General features: G+C 36.6%; 1 protein-coding gene across 3 annotated transcripts in view; it reads right to left on the bottom strand.

Annotated features, from left to right (window-relative positions):
- Positions 1-9955: 9955 nt before the first annotated feature.
- LOC125662010 (uncharacterized) overlaps positions 9956-24931 on the bottom strand; it is a 37153-nt gene continuing 22177 nt past the window's right edge. For all 3 annotated transcript variants that reach the window (XM_048894175.2, XM_048894176.2, XM_048894174.2), the window contains 2 exons: positions 22818-22913; positions 9956-13536 (listed from right to left, as the gene is read on the bottom strand). In XM_048894175.2, the coding sequence (XP_048750132.1) occupies positions 11615-13536; positions 22818-22913 (2018 nt within the window). In that variant the 3' untranslated portion in view covers positions 9956-11614. The remainder of the gene's footprint in view (positions 13537-22817; positions 22914-24931) is intronic.

Raw genomic sequence — 24931 nt, 5'->3', positions numbered from 1 at the left:
TGAAATTTGGAGGGATGTGTTTTAGCATGAGATATGTAATTTTGTCCCCTCCGGGTGCAGTATTTTTGTTATGTATGAGAGCTTGCTTGAGTTCGTGCAATGTAAAGGACAGATTGGGTGTTCCAGTGTTGGGACCCGTGTCTTTGACTTTTTGTTTTTGTTTGAATCGGTCCCTGACTAGTGTATGTGCTGGATCAAGGTGAAATGTTTAAGCAATCAGATTTGCCTTGTCTTGTGAGCTGTATGCGTTTTGTATTGTTGGAAGAGTTGAATTAGTGTTTTTGCCTAAAAGTGCCTTGACCTTTCTCCGGACTGTTGTTGTGTTTGTACGCGAGTGTAGTGTTGAAATAAAGTTTTGCCAGTGAGTTTGTTGTTCCTGGAAGATTACATGTTTTGTGTGTTTACACGCTCTGTTTTATTCTTCTTTGGATATACATATGTATGTCCCTGTGGGAATTCCTTGAAGGCTTTCCTTCTAGATTTCCCGTCTGAGTGCAGTTGCCTGTCCACGCAGGGTTTATTGGCCTGGAGTCCTGGGTATGGATTGTTCAGCCGCTTGATGAATCGTTTTGTTAATGTTGTCTAGATATTGATCTATGTTGTGTGCAATTTGATCAACTTGAATTGCACTAAGTAGTTGAGCAAATTTCGCCCAGTTGGCTTTAGTGTAGACTCAAGATTTTGATAATGTGTTGGTTTCCATGCATGGAGCAAGGGAAAAGGTGGAGAGAACTGGGAGATGATCTGATCCACAGGAGTCTTGTACAACTAACCAATCGGAGATGACCGATATAGTGTTTGGTAAGATGGTTACATCCAACGCTGAAGTGTTACCAGTATTTGGATCAATCCTAGTAGGAGATCCATCATTAAGTATGACTAAGGTTTGAACATCTACCCACTGAATGACGTCTTCTCCTGCTTTGTTCGTGTTGTTGGCTCCAAGGGCTGGGTGGTGCACGTTGAAATTTCCTAGGTGTTTGTAGGAAATGTTTGTGAGAGATGTAGGTTGAATATGATTAGTATCACGAGGTGGTATATATGTTTAGGATGTTAATAAAACTTGCGTGGAGTTTGATTTGTGCGCCTACCACTTTAACCGGACCTAAGTCATAGTTGATTTGCAGTTTATGGTAGGCTAGGGTGTTAGATATGAATATGATTAGCCCACCGCCCTGTCGTTGAGGTATGTCTTGTCGTAAAGTGTCATCCTGGCACGCTCGGTGACTTGTGGTGTGTCTGCAACCACGTCTCTTGAACACATATGACTGAAGGAGATTTGTCTTGTATTAGTTGCTTGAGCTGACCAATGTTGGCCCAAAGACCTCGATCATTCCATTGTAAGGCATTGAATCCGTCCATTATCAAGTTTAGAATAGGTTTTGTGTGGTGTTAAAGATGAGAGATCATGATATCCTTTGACGGTGTACCACCATCCAGCAAAGAGAGGTTGAACTTTTCCAGCTGCTCACAGAATTGCAAGCTGGATAAGATGGCTGTTTATGATATGGACAAATCGACAATTAGATTTGTCTATTGATAATACTAATTTTCATTCATATGCCGATTCGTTATATCCCTGTGAACTCAAAATCAAAGACACCACAGAGTCTTCCACATCTGTTTCATACCTGGATATTTGATTGAACATAAATGTTAACGGCAAACTCACAACTCAACTCGTCTATGACAATCGGAATGACTTCGGCTTCTCCATTGTCTACTTCTCGTATTGATCACCTGTATATGGTGTCTATGTCCCTCAACTGATTTGATACGCAAGAGCATGTTCTGTGTATGATAATTTTTTAAATCAAGGTAAGCTACTGACAAATAAGTTGATATTATTGGGATTTCAACAGTCTCATTTCAAATCAGCATTTTGCAAATTTCATGGTTGTTTATATAACAATCTAATTTACAAATACAACCTGTTGAATGCCGTCTGACATATTTCACACCAAGTGTTAGGCTGTTCTTTACTGATTTCAACAACGGATTACTCTCTTTACCTGATCAAGATATAGGGCTCACGGCGGGTGTGACCGGTCAACAGGGGATGCTTGCTCCTCCAACGCATCTGATCTCACCTCTGGTATATCCAGGGGTCCGTGTTTGCCCTATTAATTTTGCATTCTTTATAGAAATCATGAGATTGATCACTTTTCGTTATCTTTACTTTTTCATATTGAACGAAATTTGATATTTTCTTTCTTTAATGCATTGTCAAGAAACCCGCGATCTTTGCTGGAATAATGTGAATTCTTTAGTGCATGTTCTTTGCGTTACAAAAAAAAAACTACAAACATTTTGTGTTATTTATCTATCTCTTCTCAGTCACGTGTGACTGTCCAGAAAGTTTCGGATTATTAGACAGTTTAACTATCTTGGACTACGTAGAAAAGATGACGTCACATAACTGTTTTAAATATGTATATAATGTCCTGGAATCAACTTTTTTACGATCATTGTACGAGCAGGAGAACTGAGTTCACTTCATGCTTCATTTTCCACTTACCGTTGTAAAAATGATTAAGTATTATATATACTGCACGTGTTTTTATTTGACGGTTCACTGGCTTCTAAAAGTACTCTTATATATATATAACACTAGTATATGCCGACACTCTTCCTTTGCAAATTCTCTTATAGACGGAAGTACATACTTATTTGTGACACTTCATACTCCACCATCATCAATATAAAAATTACACTGTCACACGAACTCAAGATCATAAAACCATGGTGCAAATAATGAATTTGGTCTAACTAGCAAGGCGGTAGAAGTTCCCTATGTAGCGGACAGACGGGTTCGATCACCGGTGCTCTGATAGCTCAGTTGGTAGAACACATGACTAGAGATTCAGGGGGCCCAGGTTCGAATCTCGGTCTGATCCGGTGCATTTCTCCATTCCTGTTACATTTGGTGCTGTTGACTAATCCTGGACGTGCAGATGAAAGTCCTACCAGAGGCAAAAAATCTGGGTTGTGTGTCTTCGAAGACAAAGAAGTAGGTACAGTTTCTAAAGTAATTTGGCCCAAAATATCGATGATTTCACTCGGGGCTCAAACCCTGATATTTATATAAGAAATAGATTAGCAAACCCAAAATCCGCTCAGTTTGATCAGCAAAATGATTTGTGTCATATGACGAGAGAATAAAATTGCAAAAATGCCATTTTCAATGAAAATATCCACGAATTCAGGTGGTTTTCCTTTCAGAAAACATACAGCGCATGCGTCGAGCAAATTCACATTCAAGTATGTTTTTAATCTTAAAATAATATACACAATATATATCATTTTCATTTTGCTCGACAAATACGCACATCTTTTCCAGAGCAATTAGCTGTATGACATTTGACAGTTTTCAGACTTACTATATAGTATTTTGAAAAAAATGCGGGAAATTTCTTATTCATGATGTCATAATGCTATCCAATTAGGAATATCATTCTGATTTTGTTGACATAGTATATATGGCATATTTACTTTCTTAAAACGCTGATTAAGGTTAATTCCAGACACATTTTATAGAGAGAATTTTTTTGGGCCCTTTAATGCATACAATCGTACTTTGTTCTTAAAGGAGGAATATAGTCAAAGGAGCTATACAGACCGTGGATATCAACCTGGATTGCTCAGTGGTTAGAGCACCTGACTAGTAATGCAGGGGACCCGAGTTAAATTACCTGTTTAGATTTTCTCTCCTATACAACAGTTGGTGCCGTTGACCACATCAAGCACTGCAGATGAAAATCCTGCTAGGGGGAAAAAGAATCTGGGTTAATGTCTTAATGTGTGAAGACATTCTAAAACTATGTGACCGGTGGTCAGATAGCTCAATTGGTAGAGCACCTGACTCAGGAAGCCCAGGTTCGAATCCCGATCTGGTCCGTTGCATTTTCTCCCTGTTACACCTACATGTATATACTGGCCGATACACTCACCCCACCCCTTCGTCTTCTCGGAATGTTTGGCACCACTTCAGCAACGGCATCCGCCGTTCACGACGACAACCACCGTCGTCCCCGGACAAAAACCACGTCCGTACATGGACACAAAAATTCCCAGAGCTACGAAGAGACTCTACCTGAAGCAGGCCTCCAACCAAACACTAGAGTCACTACGATACCACCATTTTGTAACTTGCAGCGGTCTGAACACGTTCACCATTGCTTAACTTACGTGAGAGACCACATCCTAGAACATCTAGCTCACTAGCGTGGCAGTAAGCATTCCCTATACTAGAAAAGCTACATGTAGCTCACTAGCGAGGTAGTGAGCATTCCCTGAAAAACTAGCTCACTAGCGAGGCAGCTTTCGCTATAATTATACTGTCCGCAACAATTGCTTGGGCTTTTAATTTTCAAAGAATGTTGTGTTAGACCATTACAAGAAGTCAGCAAAATCAGTACATGTATACAATGTATGGCATAATCCTGTTATTAGCACCGCGGTGCTAATAATATTTGACGTTTTTTACGTAACGTCAGAAGCGTTAAAAGTTATAAATATATCATTATTTGATGATTTCTAATGAAATTTCTGTTTAAAATAAAATTCAGAGAAAATTCAAAATTTTATTTTTTATTCGTATTTGAAATAAATGGTCATCCCATACTAAAAATGGCACGTTTTGATCTGTGGAATGCGCAAAACTAATTCGCACCGCGGTGCTAATAACAGGAGTATATATAGAGAAACGACGTTCATATAAATACCCAAAACTAATTCGCACCGCGGTGCTAATAACAGGAGTATATATAGAGAGACGATGTTTCAAAAATCAAGATTATAAGCTCTACCAAGGGAAGTATTCCCGGGAAAAGGGTTTCTTTGGGGGAGTTCATAAAAAAAAAATGGGGTTTGGAGATTTTGGGGGGTTATCACTGTAAAAATGGCACGTTTTCATCTGTGGAATGGCCAAAACTAATTCGCACGGCGGTGCTAATAACAGGAGTATATATAGAGAGACGACATTCATATAAATACCCCAAAACTAATTCGCACCGCGGTGCTAATAACAGGAGTATATATAGAGAGACGATGTTTCAAAAATCAAGATTATAAGCTCTACGAAGGGAAGTATTCCCAGGAAAGGGGTTTCTCTGGGGGAGTTCATAAAAAAAATGGGGCTTGGAGATTTTGGGGGGTTATCATTGTAAAAATGGCACGTTTTCATCTGTGGAATGGCCAAAACTAATTCGCACAGCGGTGCTAATAACAGGCATTTTCCCTTTAGTAAGAGTTATTTGCTCTTTAAATTTGGTTTATTCCGTTAAATTACTATAGGAATATGCAAATTTTCAAACATTTGAATATGGCACAGGTGAAAGAAGTATAAATTAAAACAACCTTGTGGGTGGTGGGGTATATTATGAATGATTATGCCACGATGACGAAGAAAATGTACGAAAGCCATATGTAAACACATAGTAGACGGTCATGCTTTGCGACTCATTCACTGTGCCTTCCATCAAAGGTACAGGTATTGTATAGGACTGTTTACAGCCATTTAAAAGGACTTAATTCACTACACGTATTGCAACACATTCAAAGTCCGTGCAAAAATGAGAACATGGAAATACATTGACATGATGACAAACGATTAATGTTCCTGTATGCAATAAATTGTATAATTAACATTAGAGAAAAATGTACACAAATGCATTTCTCCTGTACATGAAATCAAATACACTGCCCTTTGTACGCAATGAAAGACATGGACCTCAACATGATTTTGAATTTATTGTTTTAATTTACAAATACTTCATTTATTCATCGCAATTTAAGTCAAAGCCCCCCACCCCCCTTTTTAAACCTTTTAATAAAATGCAAATATGCATTACTGTTCACCTTAATACGTGGTCTTTATTAAGTTGCGACATTAATTTTAAGAGAAACATTTATTCTTGTTTATAACAGAATAAAGTACAAATATGCATTAAAGTTCAACTTGAATTTATATTCCGTTATCAAATTAACTGTACAAAAACAGTTCTTTTTGTTTATAACGGAGTAAAATGCAAATATGCATTACTGTTCATCTTAATACATGTCATTTATTCAGTTGTGACATTAATTTTAGAAGAAACATTTCTTCTTGTCTATAACGGAATAAAGTGCAAATATGCATTAAAGTTCATCTCGAGTTTATATTCCGTTATAAAATAAACTGTACAGAAACATTTATGTTTGTTTGTAACGAAGCAAAATGCAAATATGCAATACTGTTCATCTTAATACATGCGATTTATTCCGTTATCAAATTAATTTGAAGAAAAACATTTCCTCTTGTCTTTAACAGAATAAAGTGAAAATATGCATTAGTGTTCATTTTAATATATGGCATTTATTCCGTTATCAAATTTACTCTACAGAAACATTACTTTACATGGTCTATAACGGAATAAAATACAAATACTCATTACTGCTCATCTAAATATATGGCATTTATTCCGTTATGAAATTAATTCTAAAGATACTTTTCTTCTTGTCTATAACGGAATAAACGGTACTTTCCTGCAAGCCAAATTTTAGTTTCTATGGATACATCTATTCCGTTATAAGTTTCATTGAGAATAAGGTAATTTCTAAAAATACAACTAGAGAGCGCATCGGAACAAATGCAAAAAAAAAAAAATGCTTAATTCTCATTGAAACACAATAAATAAAGTTCATAAGGTTTATATATATTTACGTCAATAACGTCAACTATTATTAGCACCGCGGTGCTAATAACAGGATAATGCCCAATGTATACTGTAGTGCATTGATGAAAAAGTTTTCCGTCCAATGTTTCGTTTGATACATGCATCAAACAAAGAATTATAAGTTTCATTTCTTATCATTTAATCATGTTTTTAAGATAGAAAAACAAATAGTTTCTCCCATCAGAAAGCTTGAATTAACGTTTTTGAAATGGCGCGTAGGAATACATATATGTAAGAATGAAAACAACAAAACGGCATGGCTGTGCGTTCACTGTAGTAAACCTCTTTCTTAAAGATGCAGTGGTTAAAAGCTGAATTAAATATATAAGAAGATAACAAGTGGTGACTGGATTTATGTTGCATCGTGTTGGAGACGTTGAACACTGGTTGTGTCGTTGGAACGGTGGAATGCAACTCGGTTCCATTTCAATATCGAGTACAAAGTTTAACACCTCTTCATCTAAAACACACTCGTTGACTGAGCCCCATATAACGCAGTTCAATTTCATTAATATTTACCAGATCAGAAGTCGCCAATTGCTCCGTCATGATATCGATCTCGTAAAGCAGACGATTCATACCGGGAACTCGTGTAATCTGTCTACTTCTACCAGTAAGTGGTCTACGTCATGAAGTTGATTATTCTGCCACGTCATCGCCTATGTATGTTGTTTCTTTAAATTAATTTGTATTTTATTCATATCTTTAGTTGTGATAGTAATGAAAAACAAAAATCAAACGAATGCATTTCGTTACATATAATGCTTGTGTGGAAAATCCCGTTCTATAAATAGCGCTAAAATTAGAACGGGGAAGACGCATTCCAGAGAAAAGTAGTCCTGCGTGCTTAGTGCAGATGAACTCCGAGCGAAATTTTGACACAGAAATCAAACGAATTTTTCAACCAATCAGCATCGTTGTCAAGTCGTCACTTTAAAAGTTATTAAATGATACAAGTGTCAGCATATATATTGAAACAAATAAGTTTAAAGAACAAGAGGCCCATGGGCCACATCGCTCACCTGAGTCACCTTGGTCAATATCAGAAGACTTTCCATATATATTTGCATGTAAAACCGTAGTCCCTATTACGGTCCCAACCTACCCCTGGAGGTCATGGTTTTTGCAAACTTGAATCTACACTGTCAGAAAGCTTTCATGTAAATGTGAACTTCTTTGGCCCAATGGTTCTTGGGAAGATTTGTCCTATATTTGCATGCAAAACTTTGATCCCCCCTTGTGGCCCCATCCGACTCCCTGGGGCCATGATTTGAACAAACTTGAATCTGCACTATGTCAGAAAGATTTCATGTAAATATCAGCTTTTCTGGCTCAGTGGTTCTTGAGAAGAAGATTTTTAAAGATTTTCCCGATATACACCACTGTATTTGTATGTAAAACTTTGATCCCCTATTGTGGCCCCATCCGACCCCCGGGGACCATGATTTTAACAAACCTGAATCTGCACTATTTCAGGAAGCTTTCATATAAATCTTAGCTTTTCTGGCTCAGTGGTTCTTGAGAAGAAGATTTTAAAAGATTTTCCATATATATTTGTATGTAAAACTTTGATCCCCTATTGTGGCCCCATCCGACCCCCGGGGACCATGATTTTAATAATTTAGAATCTGCACTATATCAGGAAGCTTTCATATAAATCTCAGCTTTTCTGGCTTAGTGGTTCTTGAGAAGAAGATTTTAAAAGATTTTCCCTATATATTTGTATGTAAAACTTTGATCCCTTATTGTGGCCCCATCCGACCCCCGGGGACCATGATTTTAACAAACCTGAATCTGCGCTATATCAGGAAGCCTTCATATAAATCTCAGCTTTTCTGGCTCAGTGGTTCTTGAGAAGAAGATTTTTCCTATATATTTGAATGTAAAACTTTGATCCCCTATTGTATTGTGGCCCCATCCAACCCCTAGGGGCCATGATTTTAACAATTTACAATCTGCACTACCTAATAAAGCTTATCTATAAATTTAATCTTTTTTGGCCCAGTGGTTCTTGAGAAGATTTTTTAATGACCCTACTCTATTTTGACCTTTTCTTGATTATCTCCCCTTGGAAGGTGGCCTGGCCCTTTATTTTAACAATTTAGAATTCCCTTTACCTAAGGATGTTTTGTGCCAACTTTGGTTGAAATTGGCCCAGTGGTTTTTGAGAAGAAGTAAAAAATGTTAAAAGTTTACAGACGGACAGACGCCGGAATAAGCTCACTTGAGCTTTTAGCTCAGGTGAGCTAAAAAGTCTACAAAAGAAATTACACAAAATGAAAATTGCATCATTGAAAATGTTACTTGTAAGTAAATATTTTGCATGCTTATATTACGAGAATTTGAGAAGTAAATATTTACATGCTAATATTATTTGAGAAGTAAATATTTGCATGTTAACTTTATATTGCATTCTTATATTATTTGATTATAAGTAAATATTTGCAAACTTATAATATTTCATAATTATACATTTGCATGCTTATACAGTATTTGAAAAGTGCATGGACACTGAAATGGCTATACTAAATCAAAGTACAGAAAGTACTCTTGGGAGTGGAGTTTTTCAAACATTTAAAGAAAAAAATGAATAAATTATGTATCTTCACCTTTTCATATCAAAGTAATTCTTATGTTTTTTTGAATTTGCAATATTAACTTATTTTCACTTTCATTAACTTTGTACAGTTAACATTGGTTCAATAAATTTATACATTCATTTATTTACTATATGCCGAGAACATGTCATGTAGTACAGTGTATGTCTAAACCTTCAATCACCTCCGATCAGCAATGAACTCATTCATACAGTGCCTAGAGTGCAATCACAAGCATGTAAAATCACGGGGGGAGGGGCCCTGTCCCCCCTTTCTCTTTGACAATGACCATTATATACAATGATACAAGCCTGAATCAGTTATGAACTCACTCATACATTATAGTGCCTAAAGTGCAAGTCAGAATAAAGATGAGTGTTTCACAATGCTTATGGAGTTTATATTATTTATAAATTACACAATAAATATCTCAGTTTTATGTGATACTATTCACAAAACAAGTCTTTCTTTATTGGAATTGAATTTTATATGTATATGTGTGTATGTGTTCTATTGAACGATTTCCGTTATGTATCAGAGAAAGGTGACGGTGTGATGCGGTTCACATAATATATCCATGCGCACTGCCCAGTGACTTAGGAAGTTGAAATAACTTCCACTCCAAAAAGCAAACAACGTCCAACAAATCTACATAGGTTTTATTTGATACATATAGAGTAAATCAATGCCCAGGAACAGATCTATACTATCCTCAATCACAACCACACTTAGAGCTAAAACAAACCGGACAATGTGTGCTGGAACTACACAGGAAGTTCTGTCTGAGGAGAAATTTCTTATTTTCTAATGAATTCTGTTATGATACTTGTACAAGTTTCAGCAAAGGTTGGCCTGTATAATGTGATAAATACAACAATAACAAAAACACTCTGCAAACAGAATGATAAATAGTAATAACATTCCACTGATAATTATCAAAACATTAATTACAGGTGTACGAAGGTGAGACATTTCAAACACCAATCAGCCCTAGACTGAAAGTTCCATCACTTTACATCAATACTGTACAAAAATGTATTAAATATATATACCGGCAATGCCTCCACGATTTGGCTGTCTACTGTTTACATGCATCTATTCTCTACAATAATATCTATACATTTATAAATTGAAAATAATTCATACAGTAACAATGTAAATATCCAATGTAAAATTAATGCCATTAAACTATAAACAAGATAAATTTTCCTTCTGAATGGGTCAGAAAGACAATTAGACAAAAAATAAAAGACCCGTTGTCCTCATTTTCCAATCACTATACCGACGATTGGGAAAGAAAAAGTTTTTACTGTTATACATATCAATTTAAAATAACTCCAGTCTTGCTCTGTGCAATACTGAATGAGTACCGCAAAACAATTTTTATTCTGGGCGAGAAAATTTTTCTTGAGGTTCAAGAGAACCTTGTCATATTTAATATTTCTCACCACAAATCATTCCTTTAATGCTCTTTGTATTTGTTTAAGATAATATGGGTTGCAAAAATTAGTTGGCACGGACCATTTCATCACTAGTTAATCACAAATTAGTTAGTTTATAGTGTCCGTCCCAACGCTGAACGATGTACATAACCTGTAATGCCATTAAATCTGTATTACAGTAACACTTTGTAATGTTGATTTGAATTTGTAAATGAAACAAAATGAGAAAAGACATCTTTTTTATCCTAATATTCATGTACATGTAGGCTTTTACTGTACAATGGTTCTTGACATGAAGATTAAAACATCAAATCTTACTCTCTCTTCATTACCTCCCCTTATCAAAACACTTGTTTGTCCCCTTTAGACAATTTGAATCCTCTTCACCCAGGGATGCTTTGTCTCAAGTTTATTTCAAACCGAAGAAGAGAAGTTGAAAGTGTAAAATGTTTACAACAATGACAGATAACATAAAAAAGTTGATAAGTAAAGCTGATTTGAGACTTCTGACTGAAGTTTTGTGAAATGCCAATAGCAAATCAATCATATGTTGGTTTCATGGCTGAATAGAATCCTAAAATCAAGTGATAAAAGAAATCAAATTTTCGTAAAAAATATGAAATTTGAGACCCATTAAAACTAATGAAAACCACACAATTGGTTTGAAAGATACAGCCACAGTTAAAAGTTTACCCAATTAACATCTTAAAGACATATCAAGGATATAAAATCACTAACAGATATATAGGGAACAAATGCATGGCAGTTGTGATGACCAAAATTGTTACAGGTCATAATAACTGGTCAATAAAAATCTTTTCTAACATGGCAGACTGAGATTCTTCCACACTGGGAGTGGTTACTTAGCAGAGTCAGCTGCAGGGCTTGGTACGCTATCTGTAGCACCTGTCAGAGTCGTCAAGTCCTCATCCCTAGAAATCAGCTGATTCAAATCACCAGAAGACGTTGGTGAGGTTTTCTTCTGCTTCCTTTCAAAAGCAATGGTTTTAATAAAGGCTCCATCGCAGCGTTCACACACTGAGTCATTGTCATGCCAGCGACATCTTCTTGAAGAGCGTCTGCGCAAGTTCATTGACTCTGCTTTAAGGGATTCATTCTTGATTGGAGAGCTTGTGGGGTTTTCATTGACTGGAGAGCTTGTGGGGTGCTCATCACACTTATCTGTAGACAGCTCCTGTAGTTGGTTACCATTGTTAGGTGCATTTCTTTCCTGGGCAGCAGACATCTTCTCACTCCCATGTTTTCTTTCTTTTCGGTAATCCTCTTTGTTTTTCTTTTCATCAAGATCATCTGTAGAGTCGATCATCATTACAAAGTGAGGGATGTTGCCTTCATTCCCTGGTTTAGCTGTATGGTTCTTGCTGCAGGTCTCCTCTTTCTCCTGCATGATAACTGCTTTAGTCACCACATCCTTGTCATCAAATGTTTCCACTTTAATATTTTCAGCCTGTTCTTCACTGTCCTTTGTGGAGGTAGCTTTCTTTCTGGCCATTTTTTTCGCTACTGATTTCGTTTTCTTCATTAGTCTTGCCTCCAAAGTCTTTTTTGATAAAGGTTTTACCCGTCTTCTCATTTGGTTCTGAGGTCCCACGTTGCCCAGTGATGTGTGCACTTTGAGGTGATCGTGGAGGTCCGGTCGGCGATTAAATCCATCAGAACACAATCCACACTTATAAATAAACACGTTTGGGTGGTTCACCATGTGAGCTGCGAGGTCTGAGGATGACTCCAGACAGACAGGGCAGTTCTGTAGGGAGTGAGAGGACATTCTGTGTCGGTTCAGAGCTCGATGACAGGTGAACTTCATTTTGCAAATGCTGCAGCTGACAGACACAGTTTCGTCGGTGTGAAAGTCCACATGGGTCTTACAACTTTCTACATTATCAAATTGTTTACCACAAATGTCACACTTGAACTGGAATTTCCCACGCCCATCTTTCACAGCATTGGACACAGGTTTGTCATTGTTGATTTTACCACATTTCTGACAAGGACATTCAACATCTTCTCCATGAAGATCAAGGTGTTTAAGAAGCACTCTCATATCCCTGAACTTTGAATCACAGATTCCACACAGATATGGAAACAGCTGCGTGTGGACCAGTGCATGGCGTGACAGAGTGCAGGACTTGCTGAACACTCGGTTACATTTAGTACACCTAAACATGGTCTTCCCATTCACTTGGAAAGTCTTGACAGAAATTTTCACATCAGAGGAACACTTCTGTTTTGGAGGATCTGACTCGTTGTCTGAGTCTGAACTCAGGTCCACAAACTTCATAACCGGCTCTCCCTGATCATCCTCCTTATCGACCTCCATTACATAGCTCCCCACCGGTGCCCGCCTGTCTTTCCTATCTTGCTCTATGGTGTTTCTCAGTGCTTCAATTAGACTGTTAAGACTATACTGTGGTCTGTTGTCAGATGGTGGAACATTGATCTCGTTCACCACTAAGTTTTTCTTGGAGTTGGACAAGTCTAGTACCCCCTCTTCCTCTTCCAACTTGTTAAATGACAGGTCCACCACTTCTGTATACATGACCTTGGGATTTTCCTCTACCATCACTTTGGGTTTCTTTGATAAATCCAGGGCTCCTTCATTATCTGTGGGTGTGGCTGGGCAGATGAGTGATGAAGTGGATGTGGCTGAGCTGAATGATGAATCTGACTCCGGAATTAGCATGTCTTCATGAAGAGAAATAAAATGTCCCAGAAGCTCCAACTTCGTTTTGAAGTTCACTTTACACCATAAGCAGCAGTCTGAAAGACAGAGGCATACTTTACTTCCACTAACCTGTCAGTAATCATTTACTTCGACTAACCTGTCAGCAATTATTTACCTCCACTAACCTGTCAGTAACTATTTACCTCCACTAACCTGTCAGTAACTATCTATTTCCATTAACCTGTCAGTAACTATTTATTTCCACTAACCTGTCAGTAACTATTTATTTCCACTAACCTGTCATTATAACTATTTATTTCCACTAACCTGTCAGTAACTATTTATTTCCACTAACCTGTCATTAACTATTCATTTCCACTAACTTGTCATTATAACTATTTATTTCCACTAACTTGTCAGTAACTATTTATTTCCACTAACCTGTCAGTAACTATTTATTTCCACTAACCTGTTTAGAAATGGGCAAACAAGATTTGTAATTTCTGTTGCACAAGTCTCTTCAATGAGATCTGCCACTTCGTTCAAAGGCTATTGTCATGCCCAAGCTGTGATCAATATCCGAGTTATTGACTGGGTTCGATGACAACAGCTGTTTTGTTTGATCCAAGAGTGGATCTGCTCGGCAACAGATTCATTCAGGGGTCAAACAAAACAGCTGTTGTCCAAGGACCCAGTCTATAACTGTTTTGTTATACATCTTCAATATTTAAAATTACTTTATTACTGGATGCACATGGTTTGTTGACTTTCATCTTTGAACAGGACAGTGTGATTGCATACATGTACATTTATCCCCATATCCACTAGTTTAAAAAAGAATACACCAAATATCCAATGATATCTTTTGTGTTTTTGCTGTTTCATCTAATAAATTCTGTATTTTATCATCTGACAAAAATTTTCATAGAATGTTGTGGCCAGCCCACTCAAAATTCATTGAATGTGGACAACCATCCTGATTCACTACAAACAGAACCTGTATATAGGTAACTTCCTCACCGAATGACCAAAATTAAACGATCATTAAACCTGGCTAGATGCCAAACGCATTGGAGCCAAAATTACATCGCCTAACGAATGGTTGCTTGAATGTGATGACGTCATGAAAGAAATCCAGAGACCATGTAAAATGATGAAACTTGAAACTACCATAAACTACATGGGGATACTTGCATATATCGATTTGACTATCTGTACCCCTGTGACCAGTCGAAAGGGGGTGGGTGCTTACTCCTCCTACTCACCTGATCCCATCTCTGGTATGTCCAGGGGTTCGTATTTCCCAAATTTTAATTTTGTCTTATTTATAGGAGTGAGATTGATCTGCTTCATATAACCCCTGTAGTGGCCCCACCCGGGGAGTATAAACAAACTTGAATCTTTAGTACATAAGCAATATTTCTTACAAGTTTTGGCTTTCTGGTTTCTTGAGATTTCTTTTAACACCTCAACACGATTTCACTCTTTCTTAATGATTTCCCTCTTAAAAGGGGCTGCAATGACCCTCAGAAATTAGGGAGCTAAAAATTCAGAGATAACTCCACTATGTGTGTAACACAGAGAGAGAAATTATCTTTCTCAAAATTGAGTGATTAAACTTTAAGCAAACTTGCACTCAAATGCCATTATTAGCATCCCTGCAAGTCAGCATCTACTTTTAAAAGCAAGATCCTTCATCTGAACAAACTCAAATCCCCTTCACTAGAGAAAGCTTTCTGCCAGGTTTGGTTGAAATTTACACCATGACTTTAAAGAACTCGAAAATGTGAAAAGTTGGCAACAAGAACAAGAGGTACTGTGAGCAATGCTCACTAAGAATACCCCCCGCTTACCCCAATCTCCCAAAGGGTGTTAGTAATAGGTATAAACTACCTCTTTTCTGAGTGTAAAAAACAAATGGCATGACAAACCGAACCATATTGCTACTTTGATGTCCAGTGTGCATGACCTTAGACCTTTTGACCCCAAAATCAATAGGGAACATCTTCATCCCATGGGTAGTCCATATGTATGATATGGTGACGGTAGGTGGAAAGGATAACCCTTTAGAGACCGGAAACCATATTGCTACTTCGATGTCCAGCGCGTGTGACCTTTGACCCCAAAAATCGATAGGGAACATCTTCATCCCATGGGTAGTCCATATGTATGATATGGTGACTGTAGGTGGAAAGGATAACGCTTTAGAGCCCGGAAACCATATTGCTACTTCGATGTCCAGTGCGCGTGACCTTTGACCCCAAAATCGATAGAGAACATCTTCATCCCATGGGTAGTCCATTTGTATGATATGGTGACTGTAGGTGGAAAGGATAACGCTTTAAAGCCCGGAAACCATATTGCTACTTCAATGTCCAGTGCGCTTGACCTTTGAACCCCAAAATCGATAAGGAACATCTTCATCCCATGGGTAGTCCATATATATGATATGGTGACGGTAGGTGGAAAGGATAATGCTTTAGAGCCCGGAAACCATTGCGTCTACAGACGGACGGACAACCCGATTCCAGTATACCCCCCCCCCCCCCCCCCCAACTTGTTGCGGGGGGGTATAATAATAGCCCTGCTGCTAAAGGGTCAGAATAGCTCACTTGAGCCAGGTGGTTCTGGTTAGCTGATAAATACATGTATGCCGAAATATTCCAGAAAACAAAAAAGCATTATTAATATTTATTTTCATCTAATGTCTGAAAAAATATCAATTAATACATAATCAAACGCACAAAAAATCAGGTAAAATAAAAAAAAAGGCAACAAATCCACAAGAAGTTTGATTGACACAATAAGCATATACAAGTAAGATAATACAGAATCATAGCCACTGTAATATCATATCGCTTAATTCAATATAACATTAATCAACGTGACATAAACAAACTGGATGAATATTGATGAGTGTTGCTTTCTGTACCATATTTTAATTGTTGTGCAAAAAGCATGCAATGATCAAATGACTTCAAATTGTCTACTTGAAGATCTGTGACCCCCCCCCCCCCCCCCAAAAAAATCAGTTTAATATACTAAATGAAATAAGTCCAGAAATTATACTACAATGTACTAGTATTTTGAAATCACCGTTTTTGGTAAATTGAATATACCAAATAGCTGGATATTCAAGCGTTTACAAAATTTTGGCAACATCAGCAAGGGTGTTAAGATAACTACAATTGAAAATGCAAAAATTCCTACCATTATAGGTGTTTCTTGCCCCTGGCCATGGATATTATCATTAGGAAGATCTATAGTTTATCCAGGCACATAAGAATGGGGAAGTATTCTCGACAATGTTCGTTTTCCATTATTAATTAGAAATATATCTCCTCCCCACTTTTTTTGTGAGTAGTATTGAATGGTAAAAATGAAAACATGAACAGCTGACAAATTGCCTTATATCAATTATTATTATTATTATTTTTTTTAAACATTTGTGAAGTAAATTTATTGCCCCCCCCCCCCCCCCCCCCTATTTGGACAAGTGCTCTGTAATAATTAGTTATTCTGACAATTAATAACAATTATCAACAATCGCAATTACATGTAATTATTCTGACAAATGCTCTGTAATTAGTTTAGATCCCCAGTAGGTATAGATTGTTTCTATAAAAAGTTTTTACACATACTAGTATTCATTACATGTCAAAGACAGTCTTCATTATGATCAATGATTTAATGTGATTGCCAACAATAAGAAATTTCTGTAAAGGCATAAGATATACATGTGATCTTGATAAGCCGTTACTAAATAAAATGAAGTTACATTGAAAATAAAAAAGGATAGTTGTACATACTTGAATACAAAGTTGGTTATAACGAACTGTTTTTCACTGGCCCTGGAGGTTCACTATAACCATGTTCTACTATTAAGTAATTGACTTTGAATGAAATGTTTTTGCTCTAAAAAGAATTTCTCAAAAACCTTTAATAAATTACATTGTGACTCAACTCTTTTTCATGTCTGGAATCAAAATTTTCTGAAATATCATCCCCTGAGATTAAATACTTGAGAAAATTTTATAATTTTTTTCTTCTCACCAAATAGATCAGGAAGTTACATGGTAATAGATCAGGAAGTTACATGGAATAAACCCTTACACAGCAGTTTTGAATTATACTCAGATCTTAATGAAATATTTTAGCAGAAAACATGAAAAGCTGATTCCCTTCATGATATAAACGTTTCCTTCTTTTATAACACAGTGACATTACAGACCAAACACTGCAGAATGTTTACAGATATTAGTATAAAAACAAATCCGAATTCGAAATCAAAGAAACAAAACTAGAATCAACCCTCACAGTTTCAGTGAATACCAAACTCAACAAAAGCAAAATACTAAAATTTTACTTGTTTTATTTACATTCCACTACATTTTTCTCATTACGGTATATACCACATTGCAAGCTTACAATTTACTTTACAATAAAACCAAGAATTTTCTTGTTCTTACTCTCTGCCAGAGAAAATGGGACTTAACCCCGCAAAGAGCTCTTCATGTAATAGAAGCTAAGACCCCTCTGCTGTTAGTTTCACATGTACATACATAGTAAGCAGTAAATTTATAAATATTCAAAGCATTTTATTAAGAAAATATAAATACAAGCATTATAATTATTTTCTAACATCTACTGCACTAATAAAACAAAATGTTAAGCATGTGCTATAATGCATTATTCAGTTAGCCTGTACTTTGTTCTGTATCATTACCACAATAGATGTCCAAACAAAAAAATTCAATTGAATAAAACAAAGTTATTTCTGGCTCAACTTTCTAAGTAAATTCTAAAATACAAATGCTTCCATTTCTATTTGCAAATCCCTTACTTTCAAGACTCAATTGCTATCTACAAGTCTAACTTTATAATAAGCAGCAAAGTTACTAACGAATAATTGTTATTCTATATACACAAGCACATCACTTCATTAAAGTTATTATACAGGCACATGTATTGATAAGAAACAATGAAATTGTTCTACATACAATGGCACCTGTATGGTAGAGACCCCATATTCAAACTGACACCATAAAAATATTGACAATACTGTACATTCAACCAATAAAAATAATGCAGGGAAAGCTATATACATCAGTATAACACCAGCTTGTTGTTCCATTCCAGGACTACCACTGGCCTTTACCAACTGGAGCAAGTTAATGATAGGAATTTTCTGCATAACTTGAATATCAAATGTGAATGAAGTTTAAACCTGAATGATTCTAAATGTGTCTGACAGAGTACTGTTGTACAGTAACAATATGAATATACTCAATCTCGTGTTTAGAAATCCTCTAAACCTTGCTTATAATGCCATAAACTCACTGAAAACTAAGCAGCCCCTGATTACTGTGCAGCAGTGTTTACATAGACTAGTGTATCTATTACCACTAAATCAGTACATGCATGACAGCTGTTCACTAGGATCTAGGGTGCTGACCAATCTCTTCAATGCCAATATAGCTGTGCCAATAATTACAATAGCAGGAAAAGAAAAAAAACACCAAAAAGTGTTTAACAAATATCATAAAGTTGCAGTACATCGAGAAATTACACACAAAATGAATTTTCTTTACATATGGATGTTCTTTCAGAGACCACAAAGCATCATTTAGCAATGTATTGTTAGGAAGTTAGACTGACCATAATCTGGTTAGTTACTACAAGTATGTATTCAAGTTGCAATTGTTTTATATTTACATTTGTTTCAAAAAAGTACAAAACAATGCTATTTGAATTCCCTGTACTGAAATGGGCCAATATGCAACCATATACAAAAGCATCAATGTTGGAAGTGTGAGATGTTCCAGCAAAGGCATTTACACTACATAGAATTTTTGTCTTCCTCCATCACCTCTATATGAGAGATATCACCCTCATAAACTTGCTGAGCTATGCTCGAGTCCAGGATAATGATCTCAGTCTCTATGGTCTCTTGTTTAACATTCATGCTTTCTGTGACTTCCAGGCAGCCCCTACACAAACTGATTGGAAACTCCTCTGACCGGTCTGGACTATACCACACTGGACAGGTCAGGGACTGGACATGCCTGAATGGCTCCTCAAACTCCCGCACTGGCACCTCACAGTGGTCAGGGTAGCTGGTCACCATTACTCCCGGACAGAAAACATTTCCCAGCAGTCTATCTAATGTATCTTGAAATGCCGTAGCATCAAACTCCCTATTTTCTGTTTTTATCGGTATTTTTTCCAAAGGTTTGAACAGAGCATTGATAATTAACTGGCCTTCTGAGGTCAGGGTCACAGTCACAGGATCAACATCTTCTTCTAGGCAACCAAAGTATCTTCTGTTTGTGATGACCAAAGGTGACGATGGAAATTTTGGAACCTACAGAAAAGTATATAATCAGGGCAAAACAAACCCCTAAAAATATAAAGTTTATCAAATATATTTCACTTTTCTCCCTAAATTTATCATTAATTCATCATACGTTAAGCTGAGGTCTGCTTTGAACTTACCTGATTAATTTGTTTACATAATGTTACTCATATTTACTATCAATTACACTTTTGCTGAGTTTTAGCTGAGCAGCTCTTACCTGGTAAGACAGTGCGTTATACTGTGGCGATTTAAGGATGTCCAAGGCTGACCGTATCACAGCGGTCAGACTATCTCTCTTCAGCCCACATCCCGGGCATGTGGCGCTATCATACAAGTTGCAGTGGGTCATGACCGTTCGTTTATTTTCCGCTTCAGTGACTGGAATAAATCCAGGAGAAGTGTTGCTAAAGCTTCACCGCTGTCAAATACATTACTCATTCCGCGGAGGAAATCACCCATTATCATTCATAAAGTTATCACAAGGGTTTCACATGAGAGACAAGTCAATGAGTGGATGCAGTCAGCCCACTAATAACCTCAGATCTTAAATTACTTGAAATGATATTCTACAAATGGTTTGTAGCATACATGATGTATATAACTGTTATGAATGAGGACTATTCCAGCAAAAAAAATATGGGGGGAGGGAAGGCACTTTACTTTTAAGACAGCCACCCATACAATTAAATTTTCCTCTGCTACCACCACCCATACAATTAGATTCTCCCCTGCCACCACCACCCATACAATTCAATACTTTCATTTAACGTAACAAATGGATCAACCATATGATATTTTAGAACTTAATTCTAGTTTATATTTTTAAAAATGCAAAAAATATAAACAATAAAATGTCTTTCTTTGTTGTTTCATCGGGAGATGAAGGTAGCAATCATTGCAGAAAAAATTACATATTTTGGTTTCCAATGCAATTTTGGTAGGGAGAAAAAAGGATGATCTCAGCATATAAAATGAAAGAAAAAATGCAATTAATTTTGTATACTCTGGAAACATGCAAGTTGTAGAAACCTAAGCTCTGTTTGCTTATTATAAACGAACAGTTTCACTAATGATTGGGGATATTGTCATATCATTTCTGGACTAGATGTGCATGTCCTTTTTACTCATGTCATGATCTGGGTGCTTGTTAATTGCACAGTTGAAATAACAAGAAGTTTTTTTTTTTTTAATGATATAAAACTAAATAAAATATGAATATATTATACCACTTTAAATTTAAATTCACATATATTGTTACTCTCTTTATTGCTTTTAAAAGACAAGTGTCTTATTACATCAGTTACAATATGTATACAGAAAATGGCATTGTATAGTGGTGTACAAATTCAAGCAAGCAACGGAGAACTTTTCAACGAGTTAGGTTTTCTCGCAACTTAAGTGCTAGACATAGATATTTCCCTAAATTACAAAGTGTATGCATATAGATTGTGACTTTTTTCCTTTGACTTTCCCCCCTACAATCTATCGTAGGCCTATAGGAAACTTGCGAATATTCCATTTAAAATTTCAGTTCCAAGCATAATATTTACCCGATTTATATCACAATCAGGCAAATTTTCCACTCTGTTAAACGTAATAGTATACCAGATGGGAGATTTCATATCCGAATTACCCCGCACATCTCAAAGTCTGTCGAAATTCACACCTTCGGAAACAACGGTCGTGATTCCCTGATCCTTGATTTTGTTAAATAAACAACTCAGGTTTTGGTAATTAACCTCACACGACGCTGCATGTTAATTACACGTTAACCAATTGATTGCTTGGGTATAATAATTGATTCAGAGTGCCGATTAAACAAGATCACTGCCGAACTATTACCTGTGCATTTTAAAACGAAAGTGTTAGGGGCGATAATTCCCAAAATAGTCATGCTCGACTGAAATCGAAAGTAGGAATCGCGTTGTAATCGAAAAAATGTACAGTCGTTTCATAAAGGTGAAATTACACGAAAAGGTTGTAAAACTCATGATCGTTGGTTGCGTTAGACAGGTGGTCGTTTAGGACATGTACAATAGGTTGGGTAACGCCTTGGAGGGGAAAGTTTTACGGTAACATTGAGTTATCTGCCCATTTATCAATCTTTTTTTCGTACTTAATGTAGGATGGCTCCGCTTTTCTTCTTCTTTTGTAATAAAAGAAATGTAACGTGATACGTTTTCATTTTTATCATAATTCACAGGCACCCATCTTTTTTATTTAACCTGGAAGACAACCACCCATACAAATATATTTTCCCAAATCACCCCCACCCATCCAAAAAAACATTGGCTGCCGTCCCTCCCCCCCATACGTTTTTTGCTGGAATAGCCCTGATAAATGATTCAAGGTTCATTGTTTGTATAGAAATTCAAACTCAAACTACTTATTTTATGCATGACTGATGTACTGAACCTCAAATGTGTGTCTACATGCACACAGAAAAGACAAACATCTTGTAAAAGAGCAATCTGTACAGCTTGTAATCAGCCATTAGAAGTTCAGGTAGAAAGGCATTCAGAATCAGCCATTAGAAGTTCAGGTAGAAAGGCATTCAGAATCAGCAATTAGAAGTTCAGGTAGAAAGGCATTCAGAATCAGCCATTAGAAGTTCAGGTAGAAAGGGATTCCGAGCAAATGCTTATGCTTCATGCACAGAAATTTTCCAACATTATAACACTCTAACACCTGCATGTCAAATGTTCAGTTACATATTTATTCCACCCTGCATGTCAAATGTTCAGTTACATATTTATTTTGCACTGCATGTCAAATGTCCCATTATATGTTCATTCCCCGCCTGCATTTCAATTGTTCCGTGTATGTGTCAAATGTCCTATTACATGTTTATTCCGCGCCTGCTTGGGGAAACATTTTTCAGACTATATTTCTCATGACTAGATATAACCACAAGACACATTTATATCTGTTGATGATGGACACATTTATATCTGTTGATTATAGAACACTTCTTTAAGAAGCCTGTTCCTCCTTCCCACAGATCACTAAAACACTTACACTGGTTCTCTTGTTCGCCTTCCACCTCAGCAGACAACTGGTCCTCCGTCAGCTCACTCAGTTCCACCGTCACTTGTTCTGTCACCTGGTCCAGGTCTGTAACACCAGATTTACATTGTAATCAGGGAGTTAGAGACGTCTAGATACATTATCTTTTTAAATAAGATTATGGATTCACTATGCATGCGACACTACTTTGGTTTGTCAAAACAAAAGCGCATGCCTTTAATAACCATAAATAATAAACCTATTGTGATTTCTGTTTTGTGGTTAGTACAAGGAAAGAACTGTTTGACTATTAAAGAAATTACACACTGGCTTAATTCGACTTTGAGCAAAACATGATATATATATATATCTATATCTGTGTGTGTGTGTGTAAAATAAGAACTCCAAAAGCCTATTTATCGAGTAGTTTCTTTACTTCTGGAGTATAATGAATATTGCTTAGTAACTGGAAATAGTTGATAGCATTTCTGTTAAAATGCATGGTTAACACGAACATGATATATGACACACAACATTGACATTTCATTTTAAATTAAGCTGTTGAATGTCGGTTTCAAAAACTGTATAAAATGTTTTTCTTTCTCTCTCCAATACGAGAAACAGTGAATTGTTATCAAAATAAAATGATACTACATATCAAAATTGGATAAAAATGGATTTTAAAAACTATCGGATGCTTTGTGAAAATAAAGATTTTACTAAGCAAATGAACAGATTTCCGTTAATTAATGGAAGATGGTCGTGTGTTTTATGCCTTATCAAGAATTTTTCATTCGCATGAACACTTTAATGAACCAATGCCTGCCACAACACAAGACTCGTTTTTAAGGTCTTATCCAAAAGACCTGCAATTCTCATTTCTAAATGCCGAGCGTTTGGAGGAGCACTCACTATTCAGGTTTGATGCGGCCATGGCATAAGTGGGGCTTGAACTTATGACCTCCCAGATAGTACCATTTGAAGATTTTTTTCTCATATCATATTGAGGCATCACCAAATCGGGAAGTGAGAAAAATTTAGACCTATACATAGTGTTCAGGGCTGTAGAAATGAGGGTTACCATGTCAACACCTGCCACAACACAGGACGTGTCACCCGAAAGATCAACACAATGCCTGCCACAACACAGGACGTGTCACCCGAAAGATCCACACAATGCCTGCCACAACACAGGACATGTCACCCGAGATCCACACAATGCCTGCAACAACACAGGACATGTCACCCAAAAGATCCACACAATGCCTGCCACAACACAGGACGTGTCACCCGTAAGACCCACAACTTTAATGCCGAGCTAACAGCAGTCAGTACTTATATTTGAAGACTTAGACCAAGAACACGTGGGGCTTAGACTGATGACCTACTAGTCACGAAATTATCTTCTCTAATCACTAAGCCATTAACCTCAAAAGTCTAGATGGCACAGAAGTAATTCTCTTAGCTGAACTTTTATTAAATATGTGTAATCATGACAAATCATGCCTTCCCAGACCGAGAATTGCAATTAGCACAATTACCATTAATGTTGACGAGTATTGACTGACTGTATGATTAATGTTGATGAGTGTTGACTGACAGTATGATTAATATTCATGAGCGTTGACTGACCATATGATTAATATTGATGAGCGTTGACTGACCATATGAATAATATTGATGATTATTGACTGACTGTATGATTAATGTTGATGAGTATTGACTGACAGTATGATTAATATTGATGAGTATTGACTGACAGTATGATTAATGTTGATGAGTGTTGACTGACTGTATGATTAATATTGGTGAGTATTGACTGACAGTGTGATTAATGTTGATGAGTATTGACTGACAGTATGATTATTGTTGATGATTATTGACTGTATGATTAATGTTGATGAGTGTTGACTGACTGTATGATTAATATTGATGAGTATTGACTGACAGTGCGATTAATGTTGATGAGTGTTGACTGACAGTATGATTAATATTGATGAATGTTGACTGACAGTATGATTAATGTTGATGAGTGTTGACTGACAGTATGATTAATATTGATGAGTATTGACTGACTGTATGATTAATGTTGATGATTATTGACTGACTGTATGATTAATGTTGAC

This window comes from Ostrea edulis, chromosome 8 (assembly GCF_947568905.1).
Source record: "Ostrea edulis chromosome 8, xbOstEdul1.1, whole genome shotgun sequence".
NCBI lineage: Eukaryota > Metazoa > Mollusca > Bivalvia > Ostreida > Ostreidae > Ostrea > Ostrea edulis.
Note: the sequence above shows the minus strand (reverse complement) of the source record. Positions and strands in the feature narration are given on the sequence as shown.